Source organism: Astatotilapia calliptera, chromosome 1, assembly GCF_964374335.1.
Source record: "Astatotilapia calliptera chromosome 1, fAstCal68.1, whole genome shotgun sequence".
NCBI lineage: Eukaryota > Metazoa > Chordata > Actinopteri > Cichliformes > Cichlidae > Astatotilapia > Astatotilapia calliptera.
Genome location: NC_137422.1, coordinates 15,170,761 through 15,189,530, shown reverse-complemented (window position 1 = coordinate 15,189,530; position 18,770 = coordinate 15,170,761). Strand labels below are relative to the sequence as shown.

Sequence of the window (18,770 nt, the reverse complement as noted above, 5' to 3'; positions counted from 1 at the left end):
TTGAGCTGGTCAGCACATTCAGTCTTTTTAAGAATGAAGCAGCTTGTGGGTTTGTTTGTTTTCTACCTCGACTGGTTTATATTTGTTATTCAGCCTAATTATGGCCTGGACAGTAGCGGTTTTAGACACGGGCGGCATCGTGGTGGGGGGCGGCATCACGGGCATCGGTAAAAAAAAATAAAAATAAAAATAAAAAAAATTGCTCGTACTCATGCTGCCCCGATGTCCAGTGGCGTGTCCAGTGGCGTGTCCAGCGGGGTGGCCTGGGGGGGCACAGGCCACCACCCCCAACCAGCCACCCCAAAGCTAAAACAATAAATGAAATAGCAAATGTACGATTATGGTTTCACAGTGAAGCTCAGATATCCGAGGGTAAGTGAATGCAGCACCGGCTTCTGCACTATGCGCATCATGTTAGCAAAGGTAGGAGAGCCAAGCACGAAAGACAGCACCGCAGAAAACATTTTTTCGGCGAAAGATTAACAAGTTAACATAGCTGGACTAGCCATCGGACGTTTGCATGGTGGGCTGATGACTTATTTATTTATTTATTTATTTATTTATTTGTAACGGCATGAACAATGAGAAGTGGTGGATTGACCAGATGCTGGTTATGTGTAAAAATAACTCAGTTGTTTGGTGGTGGCTATGGGAGAGCTTCCACAGAGGCAACAGGTGGATGAGGGAAGGTGAGGCAGGAGGAGAGACACGAGGCAGCCGCCGGTCCAAGTGTCAGGTGAACTGAACTTCAGGTAAGAAGTTATGACCTGCAGTCTATCTGGGTCAGATATAAACCAAGTTTAGGTGCAGTTTATTTTCGTTGTGCTGACTTTTTACAGTCAGTTACAATACCTCATACTGCCTGAGCTAGCATGAGGAGTTTCTATACAGCTGTTCGGTTGCTATGATGTTACTGATAGTGAACTTTGTTTTATTCATAAGGTTAGTTAGTAGAGTTGCCAACAGCTCCTTAAAAAATGGAATGGTCCCTCATTCAGAGAAAATATTATGTGTTTCGTATTGAGCTGAGAAGAGACGCAGTTTGTCCCGTACTTCAGCTAGGATGGAAAAAGACACAAAGCTGGAGTTATTCTGTCTTTACAGCTGCCTCTTCTATTGCTACTTCAATCATGAAACTGATCAATGATCAGCTGATGTCTCTCTTGTTTGTTTATCACCCACTTTGCGCCAGAAACAGGAAACCAGCGGATGTCGCGGTAAACAACAGCAGCACGTTTAAGCTTGATCAGCTGTTGTTAGAATGTATTTAATATTAATTTCTAGTATCAGCTGATGTTTGCTGGAGGCACAGCTGTAAAAGCTGCTGGTCATGATGTCGGTTTGGATATGTGGTGAGAGGGAAACATGAAGATGAAACCAGGAGATGTCCTTACTGGATCATCAGAGCTGAACAGTGATGGAGAAACAGGTTTACCTTTTAGGCGACATGAATGAGTTGAAGGGAAGTTATGAACTGTTTCTGAGAGACAAATAACACCAGGATCCTTTTCTATGTAGCTGACAGCTGGTAACTGTGCAGGGGCGGCTCTAGCAAAGTGTTGCCAGGGGGCCAGGTAGGGCATTAACAGGGAGAGGGGGGCACAAAGAAATACTTTTCTTATTATTCTCATTTAAAATATTTAGCTTTTATTAAATAATTATCTGAATCTTGCGAACAAAGTTTTTATCTGATGTAAAATGTATAGAAATCAAACATATACCAAAAAGACAGTGTACATCACTGTCACAACAGCACTTGTTTTCATTCAAAGTCTTTATGGCTTTAATACCTGGTGGGCCAGTCTGTAGTCAAAATGCCCAATTTTCTGTCCCAGTCCAGCCCTGCAGGTTAATACTGGCAGTGTCACCATGCCAGCTGACTGTATTTCATCATCAGCCAGTGTTGTTCTTTATACATTAATATTACCAAAGTTTACCATAAGGCAGCATAGAATGTATTTACGTGCTTTCAGGTTTTATTCAAATGTTAGTCTTTTCATTTGTTTCCCCACTTTTTTCCTATTTCAAAATCAAACACCAGTTTGTGAGAAGATTATCTTCTTTTTTTTAACAGGCATTGGTTTTGCATTGGCATTGGCTAATTTGCCAATTGTATGTTAAAAATGTTCGTATTTTAATATTCAAAAATGTTTTTGCCCAAAACATGTGCACTACATGTCAGTAAAAATACTATGCAAATATTGATGTCCTTGAATGCTGAGTAAACACTGACTGATTGTATCTCTTGTACTTTATCAACGCAGTATCTAAAAACTTTGCACCGTAGTGGTTAAAATCTCATTCTAATAAGAGTTAAAAGCGCATTTGGTTATTAGGTTTACAGGGTTATTGAATTATGGTTAACGGTTGGTAGAATTGTTTTTAACATTATCTGCCAATTACATCTGCCACCCTTCTCCAAATCTGTGCCCCTACCTGCCCCCCCCCCCCCCCCCCCAACAAAAATTTTCTAGACACGCCACTGCCGACGTCAGCCAGCGCATATCCGGTTGTTCAATGATGACACCACGAATCCTACTTCCGGGCCTACAGTAGTCTGCCTTTAATATGGCTTTTGTGTTGTTAACATGTTTAATGTTATGTATTTTCTTCTATTTAATCTCAAAAAGCTCCTAAAACAGTCAGTGATCACTGTTGATCTCCCTCGGCTTTTATTACCGCTAATCATTTATTTAAGCTCAGTTTTTAAAACCTTAGGATGTAACTACAGCCCAGCCCATGCAGCAGTATATGAATGACTAACCTCGTATTATGGATGGATTATCTCAGTTGTTCTCCTGGCTGAAGTGTGGTCCTTTTACAGCATCCTGCCATGCGATTACATTTGTTCCTGACCACCAAGAACACTCACGTTAACTTTTATCGAGTGGAAAAAAAGTTAGCTTGTTTATATTATGCTAACATAGCTGTGTCGCTAGCGGTCACGTAGCACATCATTATATACCAGCTAGCCCAACTTCAGTAACCCTACAAACGTCACTGCTGTTTAGTTTTCTGTCTTCATTTATGCTGGAAGTGATAACAGAGCTGTATGTTTTAATTTGTTTCCAAAACCCCGCAGTCAGGACATGCTATATTGTATTTAGATCGAAGCTAGCGAGCTAACTCCCTGCTAACTTCTAACTCCGTTAAATGTCATAAATTCCGTTTTCATGGATGCCTGGATGTTAAACTCAATTGTTACACCTGGTAGAGCAGAACGCTGATCATTTTATTAAAGATGAAAGACTTTAGACAGTTTTTCAACTCTCAGTAATGCCATAGTGATCGTTTGATATATGGACCTGCAGCGGAGTTTAGGTCCAGACACGGCTAGTGACGTCAGACTGAACAACCGGATTGGGAATGGCATAGGCACCGATCAGTTTTCTATCGCCCATTTGCTGGGAGTAAGGACGCCCTTCGTTTGCGAGGTGCGCCTGCTTAGGGCTGGGTATCGTCACTGATTTCTAGAATCGATTCAATTCCGATTCACAAGGTCCAGGTGTAAGCGTCACAGCAGATGCTTTTGTGTCAAAGTAGCTGAAGATAAAACACAGAAAAACATGATGGTGATTTTCCTGGCCTGGAATTTTATAAAAATATTCTGCAGTACATCAAAAACGAAAGAAAACCATTAATCAACATATGAACATTACCTCTGATGTTACAGCGGTTTTATTAGAGACACGGTTAAGCGTTTTGCATTTTGAATAATTTTAAAAAGTTTAAATTTGTTCAGTATTGAACAGCAGAAATGAGGTTTTCTTTTCGAAAGAATGTAAAAGGGAAAAAAAACAGCAGCCGACAGCGCTGTAAACAACAGTAGATTTGTGCGTAACAAGCAAGAGATTAATGAAGAAAGGGAAACTGTTCTTGAAGTACAGAGAGAGAGAGAGAGAGCTGTGCATCGCGGTGGAAGCAAAACAGTAAAAGTCAGAGTGAATTCATGACGATGTTTATGTGAAGCGTTTGGATCTTCTTTTGCTGCTGGTTCGGTCAATACTGTTTGGAGAGAGATCAAACTAACAGCTTTAGAATCGGCTCATAAAGGGCGTGAACACAAAGCGCGGACCCGCCGACAGATCAGAATCAGCGAGCTGTCGGCTTTCAGCCCCGACTGTGAGAAAGGCGACATCTAACTGATTCTGATCCGCGGGTCGCGCTGTGTGTTTAAGTCTATGTGCAGAATCCGTGTACCTGCTCTCATTTACTGTCTTAACTCTTTGCTGGTTCTTGAAATTTTGTGAGATTTCACCTGAGATTCTGGCATTTTGGGCAAAATAAATTTATATTAAAAAATCGATTCAGGATTTTAATGAATCGATTTTACGTTATCCAAGCCAGAATCGATTTTAATCGATGAATCGATTATAAAAACCCACCCCTACGCCTGCTGCTTGCGGCGCAGAGAGGAGAGGGCGGGGCGGCGGGGGATTCTCTGGCTGGCTGGAGCAGCATCCAATAACCAACTCGCAAAATAAAACAAAATAAAAACAAACCAACAAACACGAAAACACCAGACATTATAATACAGACTTATAATTTGCACCGATGTTTTTTCGAAATGCTATACACGAAAAGTGAGCGCGAGAGCCCTCGGTGCACCTGCTTGCTGCTGAAGTCAAAGTAAACTTTATTGTCATCTCCGCTACAGTCCAGTATAAAGAGAGACGAGACGACGAGGCTCCAGTTACAGCAGTGCAAGTGTTCGCCCAGGGCGCCAAATAGGCTAGGACCGCCACTGGCTATCCGGTTGTTCAGTGATGACGTGACGAAATTTTTTGTTTGGTGGTCATCAGGATGTGAAGTATTTGGAGCATCTGGATCTGCGGCCCTTCATGTCTCAGTCCCACGGGGAGCCCCAGCTCTACAGGCTGTATGCTGTGCTGGTTCACTCTGGATTGAGTTGTCATGCTGGACACTATTTCTGCTATATTAAGGTACTGGCTGTGCCCGAATCTGTTTGAATGCTGCTGTTGCTTAGTACAAACAAACACACACCATAAACAACACATTTTAGCAGAAAACTGAATGCAAATGTCACGGGGTGAAACGGGACAAGTTATTTGGAGTTTTTACTGTGCATGTTTTGCGATGTTTTATCTGTTTAATATTTTAATATTGGGTTTGTTTGTATGAGTTCTATTGCATGTTTTTATCTTATTTAATTGAACAACTGTCCTGTAAAGACTCCACCCTATCTGATTACTAACTTGATTTCACCTGAGAGGTACCAGAGAGGCCAATAAGAGGGCTGGGTAGACGACAGAAAGGAGCGCTTTTTGAGGACGAGTGAAGAAGGAAAACTTTGCTTTGAGGAGTTGCGCTCGAAGGCTAGAGGCTGAGCGCCTCGGCTTCGGGCTGGAGGCTCGAAGCGGAAGGGACGAGAGAGAGTGACCGGAGTGACTGAGAAGCCGAGCCAGAGATATGGAGAGAAGGCTTGGGCTGTAGAGCTGTGATTGACGGCTGCGCTTGAAGGCTAGAGGCTGAGGGCCTCGGCTTCGGGCTGGAGGCTGAAATCGCCAGCGGGGAGTGACAACACCAGCGGGGAGAGCGGAGACAGCACCAGCGGAAGGCACGAGACGGCTGTGCCGATTTGCAGTTTTAAAGAAGCGGCGGGCGGAGTTGAGAGCTCTGCCCACCCGGGGTAAGTCTCTGACTTATCCCTTTTTATGAAATAAAACTGTCTAGAAGAATAGTGACTGCCGCTCCTCCCTTTCTCCAGCATATCGGGACGTGAATGCGGAAAGGAAGGAGAGGACTCCGCTGGGTTTCCCTTTTTATACTACTTCGCTGGATTTCTTAGCTCCCTGGGACTTTTAGGTCGTGGCGCAGGCCACTGGACTTTTAATGTTGTGTTTTATTGATTTTTATTGTGTTACCCCTTGGCCAAGGTTGTTTTAATTCATTTTACATTTTTAACTATTTAAATATAATAAATTATATTTTAATTATACAGATTTTATTCGTGTGCTTTCCCTTGGCGGCTCCACTGCTCTGTCCGTTTGGAGGAAGGTTTCCTTCCTTCGCACAAAACCCACTGTGGAAGTAAACCAGCCTTCCGCCTCCGTTTACACAAACAGAGAAAAATACTTTGTATGCATTGAAAGAAAGAAAAAAAGACCCCTATATAACCATAAGATTCTTCTTTTTAGCTCAAATTCAATTCAGAAACTGAATCTGCTGTGTCACATCTCTCTCATTCTGTCTCACAGGCCAGCAATGGGCACTGGTTTCAGATGAATGACTCGTCCGTGTTAGTCAGTGACATTAGGACCGTCCTAAACCAGCAGGCATATGTCCTCTTCTACATCAAGTGAGTAAACATCGGTATTTTTAAACATTCTAGGCTTATTCCTTCAGTAGAACTTTTCCCATCATTATTTAATAAATGTAGAAAATGTATTATTATAACCTAATTTTATAATGTTGATGCTTTGTCATGGTTAATATTCTTTTTTCCATGTGATCAGGTGCACAGATGTGAAAAAAACTGGGGACTACAGCCACTTGAACCATAACGCTGGCATATCTGGTCAGTCATCTCCCCGGCCGGTGGTGATCCCACGCACCATCGCCACCATGCATCACAACAGTGTTGGCTTCATAGGCCCCCAGCTGCCACCACACATGAACAAGGTACTTCCTCACCTGAGGGTACTGATAATGTTGTTGTTTTGTTAAACCCAGTGTTTCTGTTCTAAAAACCTGTTGTTGTGACTTCTTGTTCCTTCAGAGTTCTCTTCAGCGGCAGTGCGGTGGGGAAACCAAACCATGGACTAGCTTCTTCCGCTTCCTCTGCTTCCATCTCCCACTCAGTAAGCCGGCCCACAATGATTCCAGAGAGCGACAAACAACAGAAGCTTTCATTTTCAGTTGGGCTAAGCAAACCCATCTGCTTCTTCCTCCTCTTACTGCAAGCCGTCCTCCGCCAGCAGTTCCTCCAGCTCTTTGTCCTCCTCCAGCTCTTTGTCCTCCTCACAGTCTACCTCAGACGTCCAACCAGACGTTCGTTTTATTCCGCGTCCACTAAACCAAGTCAGCGGCATGCCTTTCATCCTGCTGCTAATGAAAGCCAGGATTTCTCCACTCCTGTCACAAGGGCTAAAACTCCATCTGAACCCCTGCCTCACTGTACAGAATCCTCCGCTGTTAGCGCTTCACCCTCAGCTACTGAGGGTCCACTAAACCAAGTCAGCGGCATGCCTTTCAGTAATGGGGATCAGAACCCTGTAGGAAACGGGGCGTCCTTCCTGGTGCCGTACAGCCAAGAGTCTTCAGAGGAATCAGACCAAGAGAACTGTGGCACTCTGGATAACGGCAGTTCATCCAAGTCTCATCCTAATGAAAATAAAGACACAGGAAATGTCTTTGGCGGTTTTGGGAGAATTATCAATGGGAAGTCAGGAGTGAACCATAATGGCAATGGATTAAATGGACAAACGTATGGAGACTTCAAATCCAGCCACAATGGTCATCACAAAGTGAATGGACACAGCGGCCCTGACAAGGTAAATCTTGTCTTTATTTTTATAATGTGTGGCAGAGGTGTGGTCCAGGGCGCAGCTGCAGGGGAGGAGTGGTGCAGTGAGCTCAAGGTGGCGGTGCTGGTGAGAACAGCTGATGGCGATTTGGACTGATGGTGGTTTTCCTTCCTTTTATATAGTGAGGTGGAGAGGAGCGGAGGAGGAAGACGCTGCGGGAACCGACCGCTGTCAGACGGTGTTCTGTTATAATTCCGTGGACACTCTCAATAAATGTGGAATCTGATGATAACAACCTGTGTGTGGGTGTATCTGTGCATAGCCTACGTCACAAGTGGTGCCGAAACCCAGGAGCCTGCCGGTGTGGGGATGTCCGACCCGCAGGCTGCGCCGCCCGCCCAGCCTTTGCAGCTTCTGGCGCAGATGCTGGCGGAGATGGCGAAGATGAGCCACGACCATGCGGCAGCCCAGCGAGCTCACCTGGCTGCGCTGCAGGAGCAGACGGACCGGCAGACTCTGGTTCTGGAGCGGCTGGTTGGCGCCGCTGCCCCGCCGAAGTCCCCGCCGCTGTCGGTGGTGGTGCCCCGGATGGGGGACGGGGACGACCCCCAGGTCTTTCTGGAGACTTTTTGTGCCACGGCGGAGGCCTGCCAGTGGCCGCAGGTGGAGTGGGCTCCGCGTTTGCTTCCTCTGCTGTCGGGGGAGGCTCGGACGGCGGCCCTGAGTCTGCCGCCGGCCTCGAGGGGCAGCTTCCAGGACGTGAGCCGGGTGGTGGTGGACAGGTTGGGGCTCACCGCTGAAGATCACCGCCGGCGGTTCCGGGCCTGTTGGCTGGCTGCGGCGGATCGGCCGTTTGCTTGGGCTGCATGACGCGGCCGTACGCTGGCTGCAGCCGGGATCATCAGAGGGCGAGACGCTGCCTGCGGAGACGGCGAGATGGGTCAGGTGCCACCGTCCCGCGAGTCTGGAGGTGGCGGTTACGTTGGCGGAGGACCACCTTGCCGCTAGAGCGGGGGAGCCCGGGGACAGCGGCCGGAGGCCGAACAGACAAGCCCCGGTGCCGGCACCAAGGCGCCGGGTGCCTGCACTAGGGCAGGCAGAGCGGGCGCCGACGCTGAGCCCCACTAATCCTTTTGCTGCGTTTGTGCCTTCCCAGGGATCGGACATGAGCAGTGCTGCCCCTGAGCCACGGAGAACAGCACAGATGCCGGGGCAGGAGTGCTGGAAGTGCGGACAGCCAGGACACCTGAGGAGGGACTGTCCTCTGATGGAGGTGGGGCAGGTGTTCCACGTTGCCGGTGCTCCAGCGCCCTCTCCCGGTCCGGGAGGGACATACAGCATTCCGGTAAGGACTCGAGGGGGTATACGCCATGCTTTGGTGGACACAGGCTGCACGCAGACCCTCGTGCACCAAGGTTTGGTTCGCCCCGGGGCATTGCTGGAGGCAGAATGGGTGGAGGTGAAGTGTGTTCATGGTGATGTTCACAGGTATCCCATAGTGCCGCTGTTATTAAAGTATAAGGGCAAAACGCATAGAGTAACGTTAGCCCGCGCCTGTCGCATCCCCTAATTCTGGGCACGAATTGGCCGGGGTTTCATCATCTGTTGGGACAGTACGCGGGGGTGCGATCACGACCGTTAGTAGCATGTAGCGTCTGCGCGGCGCTCAGCGGTGACGCGGGGCCGTCCGACACTGACTCTGGGGAGGGGGAGACGGCGGGTCCTTCACGGGAAGCCCCGCCGGCTCCGGAAGTTCCCCCCACGGGCGATTTCCCACTGGAGCAGGTGGTGACACACACCCAGCTGTTGGTGCCGCAGGGCCGCCGGGAAACGATTTTCCAGGCGGCTCATTATAACCCCATGGCAGGGCATATGGGATACGAAAAAACTCTGGAGCGAATAACGGCCCAATTTTATTGGCCGGGCATCCGAGCGGATGTGCGCCGCTGGTGCGCGTCCTGCCCGGACTGCCAACTTGTTAATCAGCCGGCCATACCAAAAGCGCCTTTGCGTCCGCTTCCACTCATAGAGGTCCCGTTCGAGCGCATTGGCATGGACCTCATCGGGCCGTTTCACCGGAGTGCACGCGGCTACCGCTTTGTGTTAGTCCTGGTGGATTATGCAACGTGGTACCCGGAAGCAGTCCCGCTGCGCACCATCTCTGCAAAGAGTGGTGTTTCAGGTCATCTCCCGAGTCGGAATCCTGAAAGAGATACTGACTGACCAGGGCACGTCGTTTATGTCTCGTACACTGCGGGAACTGTACGAATTACTGGACATTAAATCTATTCGGACCAGCGTCTACCACCCTCAGACGGACGGGCTGGTGGAGCGGCTGAATAAGACTTTGAAGTCTATGATTCGTAAGTTCATTAACGAGGATGAACACAATTGGGACCGCTGGCTAGACCCTCTGTTATTCGCAGTGCGGGAGGTGCCCCAGGCCTCCACGGGATTTTCTCCCTTTGAACTGCTGTTCGGCAGGAGGCCACGTGGGGTGCTCGACCTGATTAAAGAAAGCTGGGAGGACGGTCCGAGCCCCGCCAAGAATGAGATTCAGTACGTGCTGGACCTGAGAGCGAAACTCCACACTTTGGGGAGGTTGTCACGGGAGAATTTGCTCCAGGCTCAGCAGCGTCAGCAGCGCCTGTATAACAGAGGGGCTAGACTCAGGCAATTTTCACCGGGAGACAAAGTGCTTGTGTTACTCCCTTCCTCCAGCTCAAAGTTGCTCGCCAAGTGGCAAGGGCCCTTTGTGGTCACACGGCGTGTCGGGGACGTTGACTATGAGGTCGCTCGGTCGGACAGGGGTGGGGCCACGCAGATTTATCACCTCAATCTCCTTAAAAAGTGGAGAGAGGTTGAATCCGCGTCGCTGGTGAGCCTGGTTAAGGAGAGAGATGAGTTGGGGCCGGAGGTGCCAAATTCCGTCATCCCCGCCTCCCTCCCTTGTGATGACCATCTCACACAGGCCCAGAGAGCGGACGTTGTCGCGTTACAACAGCGTTTTGCTGACGTGTTCTCCCCCCTGCCCGGCCGGACGTCTGTCATTGACCATCATTTTGTAACGCAGCCTGGCGTGACGGTGCGTTCACGGCCCTACAGGCTTCCTGAGCATAAACGGCAAATTGTGCAGAGGGAATTGGCTGAAATGCTGAGAATGGGAGTGATCGAAGAGTCGCACAGCGCCTGGTGTAGCCCCATCGTTCTGGTGGTGAAGAAGGATGGGTCTATACGGTTCTGTGTCGACTATCGCAAGGTGAATGAAGTGTCACGTTTTGATGCTTATCCCATGCCCCGGGTCGACGAGCTCCTGGATCGGCTGGGCACGGCCCGTTTTTTCACGACACTGGACTTAACCAAGGGCTACTGGCAGATTCCCTTGTCTGCCGAGTCCAAGGCGAAAACGGCCTTCTCCACTCTGTATGGGTTGTACCAGTTCGTTACGCTTCCGTTCGGCTTGTTCGGGGCCCCTGCCACTTTCCAGCGCCTCATGGACCGGGTGCTGCGCCCGCACGCTGCGTATGCTGCAGCTTACTTGGATGACGTGATCATCCATAGCGACACCTGGGCGAAGCATGTGCAGCGGGTGGCCGCGGTCCTGGAGTCCCTGAGGAGGGCGGGGCTCACGGCCAACCCGAAGAAGTGTGCGGTTGGACGGAGGGAGGTACAGTATCTGGGGTACCACTTGGGGGGCGGGCAGGTGCGTCCACAGGTGGAAAAGACGGCGGCTATCGCATCCTGCCCGCACCCAAGACTAAAAAGGAGGTGAGACGGTTTCTGGGGCTGGCAGGTTACTATCGCCGGTTCGTGCCAGGGTTTGCGCAGCTGACCAGCCCCTTAACCGATCTTACCCGGAAGGGTGCTCCAGATCTGTTTCAGTGGATGGGGCCGTGCCAGGCGGCGTTTGTGCAGGTGAAAAAGTCTCTCTGTGGGGAGCCGCTGCTTCACACTCCTAACTTTTCCCTCCCTTTTGTTCTGCAGACTGATGCCTCGAACAGGGGGCTGGGGGCCGTTTTGTCCCAGTAGGTGCGGGGGGCCGACCGTCCCATTCTTTACATCAGCCGGAAGCTGGCAGAGCGTGAAAGACGGGAAAGCACCGTGGAGAAGGAGTGCTTGGCTATCCGGTGGGCGGTCGACTCCGTTCGCTATTACTTTCTGGGGCGCTCATTCACCCTCTGCTCCACCGCATGAAAGATGCCAACGCCCGGATCACCCGGTGGTATCTGGCTTTACAGCCCTTTAAGTTCAAGGTGGTCCATAGGCCGGGGGCGCAGATGGCGGTGGCCGATTTCCTCTCTCGCTCGCGGGGGGGGAGTAGGTTCGGCCGGAAGGCTCCCCGGCCTCAGTCGGGCGGTGGGGGTATGTGGCGGAGGTGTGGTCCGGGGCGCGGCTGCAGGGGAGGAGTGGTGCAGTGAGCTCAACGGGGCGGTGCTGATGAGAACAGCTGATGGCGATTTGGACTGATGGTGGTTTTCCTTCCTTTTATATAGTGAGGTGGAGAGGAGTGGAGGAGGAAGACGCTGCGGGAACCGACCGCTGTCAGACGGTGTTCTGTTATAATTCCGTGGACACTCTCAATAAATGTGGAATCTGATGATAACAACCTGTGTGTGGGTGTATCTGTGCATAGCCTACGTCACATAATGCTTGTCTGTTTGGGTTTTTGTTTGTTTTTCTTAAAGGGACATATTATTAATATTTCTTTTATTTATTTTGGGCACATCAGATCTCTGGCAGTAATCATGGCAGTTTGACGTCTACGGCTCCTGTTGCTAATGGAATAGGCAGAGACCATAGCCAACCAAAGTAAGCCTAACACTGAACTAAAAAAAACTTATTGCTCTGCTGTCCATTTTATGCATTTAAATTTTTAAGTTTAGAGGAGTGATCTTAAAACTGTGCAGACTTTCCTCTCTGCCAGTGTGACAAAGCATTGCTCATATTGCTTTTGTATTTTATTTTTCCAGCAAAGATGCCTCATCCCAGGCTAGTTCTTCTCAGAGCATTCATCCTGCTGCTAACGAAAGCCAGGATTTCTCCACTCCTGTCACAAGGGCTAAAACTCCATCTGAACCCCTGCCTCACTGTACAGAATCCTCCGCCGTTAGCGCTTCACCCTCAGCTACTGCTACAACTACCCCTTCTGTTGCAGCTAAAGAATCTGCTTCCGCTCTTTCTTCTTCTGGGCAAGATGGCAACCCTGCAGCCTTACCCCCTCAGCCGGGCTGCTCTCAAAGCACCAGTGGGGCTTCTGCAGCTCCACAGAAAGTTAGCGTAAGCAAGGATGAAGCCAAGGATCTACCACAAGATAAATGTGCAACAACAGGGACTGAAGGACGTAAGGATACTAAGGAGCAGTATCAGTCCAAGCCTAGTTCTAGTTGCAATGAAAAACGATCTTCCCGAGACAGGCAAAGACTGTACTCTAGCTCTGGCAGAGATAGAGAAAGACACAACAGGGATAGGAGTCACGAACGAGAAAGCGACGACGATCGTCACCAGTACAGACGGGACTACAAGGAAGGAAATTTCTCACCTTCTACAGCACCAGAAACAAACAAGTTCACGGGCTCGCCTTTCCTCTCCAGACAAAGAGGATCAAAATCGCAAGAGGACTCTCAGCAAAGACAGGGACGACAGCTCTGATGCCCGCCACACTAAAAAACACAAAAAGAGTAAGAAAAAGAAGAAATCAAAGGATAAAGACAGACACCGTGAGAGTGGGTGAGTATTGCCATCTTTCTCTCGATCCTTTAATGAAAACAGAAGGAAATGTGTTTGTTTTAAGCTAGATTTTGTTTGAAAATAATATGGGGTTAAAGCTCACTATCAGTATTATTATTTTCTTAAAAACGTAAAGAATTTTCATCATTTTATTGATAATGGGTCACTTTTTCTGTCTTAGGCTGGCTGTAAAGCTTGATCTCGGTTTTGTTAAACAATGTCATTGGTTCTCTATCATCCCGTAGAAGTTCTGACGGAGATTCAGACAGAGCTGCGGAAATGAAGAAGAAAAAGAAGAGACATCGGGACAGCGATCCCGACCTGCACAGCCCAGACGCAGCTCGGAGCCACAGAAACAGAAGCAGAGAGGAAGGGGAGAGCTGCAAGCGACACCACTCTGACAGAGACTTTGAACATGACAATGGCTTTCCACCGGAAAAACGTCGCTGCACAGACTACGCTGACGGCAGCGTAGTTCATGTTAATGGGAATGGATCTCTGAGGGACTATCCCACAAGCTCCAAGCCCAGCGGCAGTGCGGTGGGGAAACCAAACCATGGACTAGCTTCTTCTGCTTCCTCTGCTTCCATCTCCCACTCAGTAAGCAGCGAGGAAGGGGAGAGCCGCAAGCGACACCACTTTGACAGAGACTTTGAACGTGACAGTGGCTTTCCACCGGAAAAACGTCGCTGCACAGACTACGCTGACGGCAGAGGTGGCCATCTACTACATTCCAATCAAACCACACCGGCAAACGGTTCAAGTTACGGCCATCTCAATGGACAGCCAGGTATTCATTTATTCTCCAAAATCACAGGAATGCTGAATTAAATGGTGCTACAAGTTAGTCCAATTTTAAAGCATCAAACCCTGTTTTGTAGGTTACAGCGAAATCAGCGGCAGTGGATTTCCCAGTGACCTGAAACACTGACTCTGTGAGTGGATGTCTTTTTAAATGGTCAGCGTTGATGTAGCTACTAATACTTTCTCTTCACTAAGACCTCATCTTTGTCATTTCAGATCCATCAACCGAATTTAACAACAGCAGAGGAATGACATCAACTTTTTTGACGTGGTGCTTCTTCATTAGGAATAATATTGTATCTTTACCTTAAGTAAAGTGTTTTAAAATTTAAACTATCCCCCTTTCTTTCTTTTTTTTTCTTTTGTTTTCTCAAATGGGCTTATTTATTTGCCGTAATTTCTCCTAGCTATCGGTTAAAGAAACGGTGTTGAACATTTATGATGAAGAATATTAATATATACCGTAATTGTCGGGCTATGCCGCTACTTTTTGCACAAGCTTTGAACCCTGCGGCTTTTAGTCAGCTGCGGCTTTTCTATAGATTGTCCAGGATTTTTGTGATATCGTAAGACGATTTGTTTTGTTTGTTCCGCTGTTGTACGGCACTACGTTGCCTGGCGGAAGGGCATGTGATCAGACACACAGTATCGGGGTTCAAGAGTGGTATGTTGGTCACATGTCCATCCGCCAGGCAACATAGTGCCGTACAAGTAGCGCGAAAAACAAACTTCAAAGTAGCGCTACGCGTTCAGCAGGAGTCGTGGATGACGAGCGGCAATAAACTTGCGAAAAGCAAGTTATGCTCAACTCCACCGGTGGATTCTGACAGCGTGGAAAAGTGTGAAAACATCCACGATCACCGACGGATTTCGAAGGGCTGCACTGCTGCATGATGGAGAGGAGGACACCGCCACGGCCCTTCTGAGGGTGTTCGACTCTGACACTGACAACGAGGATTTATTTGGTTTTGAAAGTGACAACGAAGGAAAGAAGCTGAGAGTGGATGACGAAGCCATCCTGAGCCTGTTCGTTTCCAACACTGGAGAAGAGGACTTTGGTGGTTTTAATGCGCAGGAAGATGGTGGTGAATGACTGACTTTTCTTGAGCCTAAAAGGTAGTCCGAATCTATTTTTCTGGTGTGCTGTAGGTTATTGTTATGTACTACATTTGTTACTCATTTATGAAGCACAGTACATGTTTCGTACTTGTAATTACCGCTACTTTTACATATACCTAAAAAGTTGTGCAAATATGTACCCATAACTTGTTTTTCAAAATATTAATAAAAGGGGTGTGTCTCCAAACAGCCATCTCTTTCCTGACAATTCCCTTTGTGCATATTCTCTTACATATGATAAGTCAACATTGAAACACCTGCGGCTTTTAGTCAGTGCGGCTAATGTATGTACAAAACAGGATTTTCCCCTGATTTTAGCTTGTGCGGCTAATATTCAGGTGCGCTTTGTAGTCCGGGAAATACGGTACTTGTATGAACACAAAGCCTGGAGCTTAAACATCTCAACTGCTGCACACTCCACAACTGCTGTGTGTGTGTGTGTGGCGGGGGGGGCAGAGGGAGTGTTCGCCCAGGGCGCCAAACAGGCTAGGACCGCCACTGGGTCTGGACCTCAAATTGAGAGTTTCAGTGAACAACCACCAAATGCAAATTTAAAATTTTGAATCAGTTCTAGATCTTTTATCTGCTTAATTTGTCCTCAAAATAAATAAATATTAAAAGAAAGAAAGAAAAAAAGAAAAGGAGGGAATGGGCTTCACAGTGCTATGAAAACTGGTTACCAGTCAATTGCTCAATTACTTTCAAGCATGTGACAATGAAGGCTTGTGTATAAAAATGGCTGTAATTACGCAGCACTTCATGTAAAAACCTTTGTACAACCTTTTGAATTAAAGCTGAAAGTCACATCTGGAGTTTGGTAATGTACAGAGGTAAAACTACAAAACACGTCATTAACAACATGCTTATGGACCTAACTGTATGCGTCTAAACTGTGTAGTGCCTCAGGCTATACATACTGTAGCGTGCGGCAGGGTTCATGATTAATATTTTCCCTACAAGAATAAAATGTATAGAAACCTTGGGAATAGGCACTTGCTAAACTTGCACTTGCCAACTGTGTACGGCACACTTAACTTTCCTTTTTATTAACGGTCTTCATTTTATGATCTGTGTGATGGATGCATGCAACCACACAACTGAGATACTTGGGTAATATTCATTTGGTCTTTTGTCTTATGTTTACGTTATGCTCTAAAGCTTCTGTGATCATAAATGCAGAAGCCAATAAAGTGGACTGGACCATCTATTGTGATCATGCAGGGGGAATGGGGTTCTTCTTGAATGATGGTTAGCTGTTATCTCTTTAGTTTTCACCTTTGGTGTATATAATGGTTTATTCATTTGCTATATAACTGGAGCTGTTTCTCATTTGGGCAGGTCAGTTTGTTGAGCTATGTTTTTGTTAAGTGACTTTTGAGTAGCGTTCTGTTAAGTTAACCTCTTTTATGGGCCCACTTGATTCTTAAAAACTTTATTTTTTGTTATTTTGAATTTTTGTAATCGTCTTGTCCTTTTTGGGGGTATAATAAAACCCATTTTTTTGAAGATTACATTTGTGCCTGTGTGTTCCTGGCTGCTTGGATTATGACAATCTGCCACTCGATGAGACAAATAAGGATCTGCTCTTTCTGGATTTTATTGTTAATTTACAGATGTTAAGTTGAATTCATTTTTGAGACACCGTTTCTGAGATCCTTGAAAAATGTATGTTTCAGAGCAGCTTCTCAGGATCCTGAAAACATTTTACAGTCTGGTCATGAAAGAGGCATTTAACACGATGTAAAGTACAATTGCAGATATTTAGCTAAAAGCACAAACAAAATAAATTTCTCTTTAATCGGGTCACACGTGCAACTTTACATATGACTCGCACTTTGACAGAATAAAGAGTTAAACCGCACTTCTACAGCTGCAGGTCGGACTTGAAATGAAACCAGTTTGAGTCACTTACGTTGAAAAACATCCTTTTAATAGGTCCGTGCCACACACTAGTGAAAAATAAAGCTCCTACAAAAGAATGATACTTTTATTCCACAATATCTTAAATAAAGTAACTTCAAGTACTTTTGACTTGGGTACAAAAAAATCTAGCTGCCTCCATCAGGCCACAACACACAGCAAGGTTCAACACAGTGGTTAAAAATGGCCTTAGGTCCTTGTATTGTGGCAGATTGTGAGGAAATGTATCATGGAAGCATAACTGAATGCTTGTTGTTCCTTTTTTTCTCTTTTTAGTTATTATTATTTATGGGGAGGAATGATTTCTGTGTCACTGTCCAACTTTGGAGGCCTTGTTGGATTGAAATCATATAAAAAAATAATTATCATAAAGAATGAAAACTAAAAACGATAACATCCCCTACATGCCCCTGTTGGAAGGGTAGGCACTACCAAGATTAAGGATACCACAGTGTTTGCAGAGGATATGTATATACTGTACAAACAATATTTATGATAATGTTTTCATCACGTTCACTAAAATAGAATGCTACAATCATTCTAAGGCATAAACAATATCTTAATATTCTTAAACAATTTTTACACATTGTTCCAAACAAGACATAATATAGACATTAATAAACAGTATATACACATGAATCACCACAGCCTAACTGTTCCTCTGCAGTTGCTGTAAATAAATGCAGTTTTACAGATCGAACAATTGAATACAGTCCTCCGATGCCCCAAAGCACTGAACAGTGTAAACAGCTCTTTTTTTTTTTCTTTTTTCCTTTTCTTTTTTTTTTGTCTTGGCTTTGTTTGATATTTGGGAGAGAGAGAGAGAAAAAAATTATAACACAATAACACATTCCTTTTCAGAAGTCAAAGCAGTTCGGCTGATTCCTCCTTTTTCATAGAAAATGAAGTGGACCTTGATTCATAAATAATTATTACAAAATTAAATACATTCACTATAATACGATTAAATAACAAACGAACAAAAAAACCCAAATAAACAAAAACAAACTATTTACAAGTAGTGGAAAGTATTCTAGCGCAGACACATCATTGACATTTTTGAGGATTCATTCAGTGCAGTGTTCTGAGACAGGGAATGGTATTGCACTATGACACCCCATTTCTCTGGGACTCTTTGGGGCTTTCATCCCTGTTGTAATAAATCCAGTGCACCTAAACAACTTTTTATTTTTCAAGGTGACACCTCTCCTAAGCACACCACAGGTTCCTTATTAAGGAGTTGGCTTCTTCTTCTACCATCCTGCAAAGCCACGTTCTCCATCACAAAATAAAAAGTAACACCTGGTGCTCCGGTACGAAAAGTTGAATGGGTGTATTGGAGAAGAGTCTGAACAGACTTTTTTTTTTTTTTAATCTTAAGTGTTTTTTTTAATTTGTTTTAGTTTGTTTGTTTCAGAAGCTCAGTCCAGCGCTTCTCAAAGAACTTCCTCATGTTATGACCAGCTCGACCAATGTCTGAATTGTCTTCATTGAATTTTTCACAGTTATCAAAGACCAAGTTGACATCGATGATGAACGTCTCCAGGTTTTGATACCTGAAATTTAAAAAAAAAAAGAAGACATATTCAGGTTAGAGAGAACAGCAGACACATCACATAATTCCTGAAAAAAACTAAACAAAACTGAAAACACTGGTCTTGCTTTAACTTCTGCGCGAGGCTTTTAGCAGAAAAAAGAACCGAGAGAAGCGAT

General features: G+C 46.3%; 3 protein-coding genes across 24 annotated transcripts in view; 2 read left to right on the top strand and 1 right to left on the bottom strand.

Annotated features, from left to right (window-relative positions):
• Positions 1-353: 353 nt before the first annotated feature.
• On the top strand, positions 354-13,060 carry LOC113020734 (ubiquitin carboxyl-terminal hydrolase 42-like). 5 transcript variants are annotated; one of them, XR_013909611.1, is made up of 7 exons: positions 354-752; positions 4,803-5,650; positions 6,219-6,319; positions 6,477-6,642; positions 6,740-6,821; positions 12,217-12,296; positions 12,458-13,060. XR_013909611.1 is itself a non-coding variant. In XM_080302706.1 (6 exons), exons 3-6 carry the CDS (start codon positions 6,243-6,245, stop codon positions 12,228-12,230), a joined length of 339 nt encoding a protein of 112 aa, XP_080158832.1. In that variant the 5' UTR covers positions 354-752; positions 4,803-5,650; positions 6,219-6,242; the 3' UTR covers positions 12,231-12,451. The 5 variants fall into 5 exon arrangements, 1 of the variants encoding a protein (XP_080158832.1); XM_080302706.1 differs by lacking the exon at positions 12,458-13,060 and having other exon boundaries at positions 12,217-12,451; XR_013909610.1 differs by lacking the exons at positions 354-752; positions 4,803-5,650; positions 6,219-6,319; positions 6,477-6,642; positions 6,740-6,821 and adding exons at positions 6,828-7,514; positions 7,670-8,832.
• LOC145419294 (uncharacterized) lies at positions 13,061-15,330 on the top strand. The gene is made up of 3 exons (XM_080302711.1): positions 13,061-13,214; positions 13,460-14,004; positions 14,096-15,330. Exons 2-3 carry the CDS (start codon positions 13,494-13,496, stop codon positions 14,143-14,145), a joined length of 561 nt encoding a protein of 186 aa, XP_080158837.1. The 5' UTR covers positions 13,061-13,214; positions 13,460-13,493; the 3' UTR covers positions 14,146-15,330.
• Positions 15,331-17,045: 1,715 nt separating this feature from the next.
• The window catches only part of baz2ba (bromodomain adjacent to zinc finger domain, 2Ba), a 67,743-nt gene continuing 66,018 nt past the window's right edge, over positions 17,046-18,770 (bottom strand). For all 18 annotated transcript variants that reach the window (XM_026164810.2, XM_026164818.2, XM_026164848.2 and 15 more), the window contains one exon: positions 17,046-18,613. In XM_026164810.2, coding sequence (XP_026020595.2) covers positions 18,457-18,613 — 157 coding nt within the window. In that variant the 3' untranslated portion in view covers positions 17,046-18,456. The remainder of the gene's footprint in view (positions 18,614-18,770) is intronic.

What these genes read in the sequence shown, in the direction of transcription:
- LOC113020734 (XM_080302706.1), top strand. Translation starts at nt 6,243, where the DNA reads ATGAATGACTCGTCCGTGTTAGTCAGTGACATTAGGACCGTCCTAAAC. An exon ending in TATGTCCTCTTCTACATCAA is followed by an intron (nt 6,320 to 6,476) that starts GTGAGTAAACAT and finishes CCATGTGATCAG; the next exon opens with GTGCACAGATGTGAAAAAAA. An exon ending in TGCCACCACACATGAACAAG is followed by an intron (nt 6,643 to 6,739) that starts GTACTTCCTCAC and finishes TTGTTCCTTCAG; the next exon opens with AGTTCTCTTCAGCGGCAGTG.
- LOC145419294 (XM_080302711.1), top strand. Translation starts at nt 13,494, where the DNA reads ATGAAGAAGAAAAAGAAGAGACATCGGGACAGCGATCCCGACCTGCAC. An exon ending in CCATCTCAATGGACAGCCAG is followed by an intron (nt 14,005 to 14,095) that starts GTATTCATTTAT and finishes CCTGTTTTGTAG; the next exon opens with GTTACAGCGAAATCAGCGGC.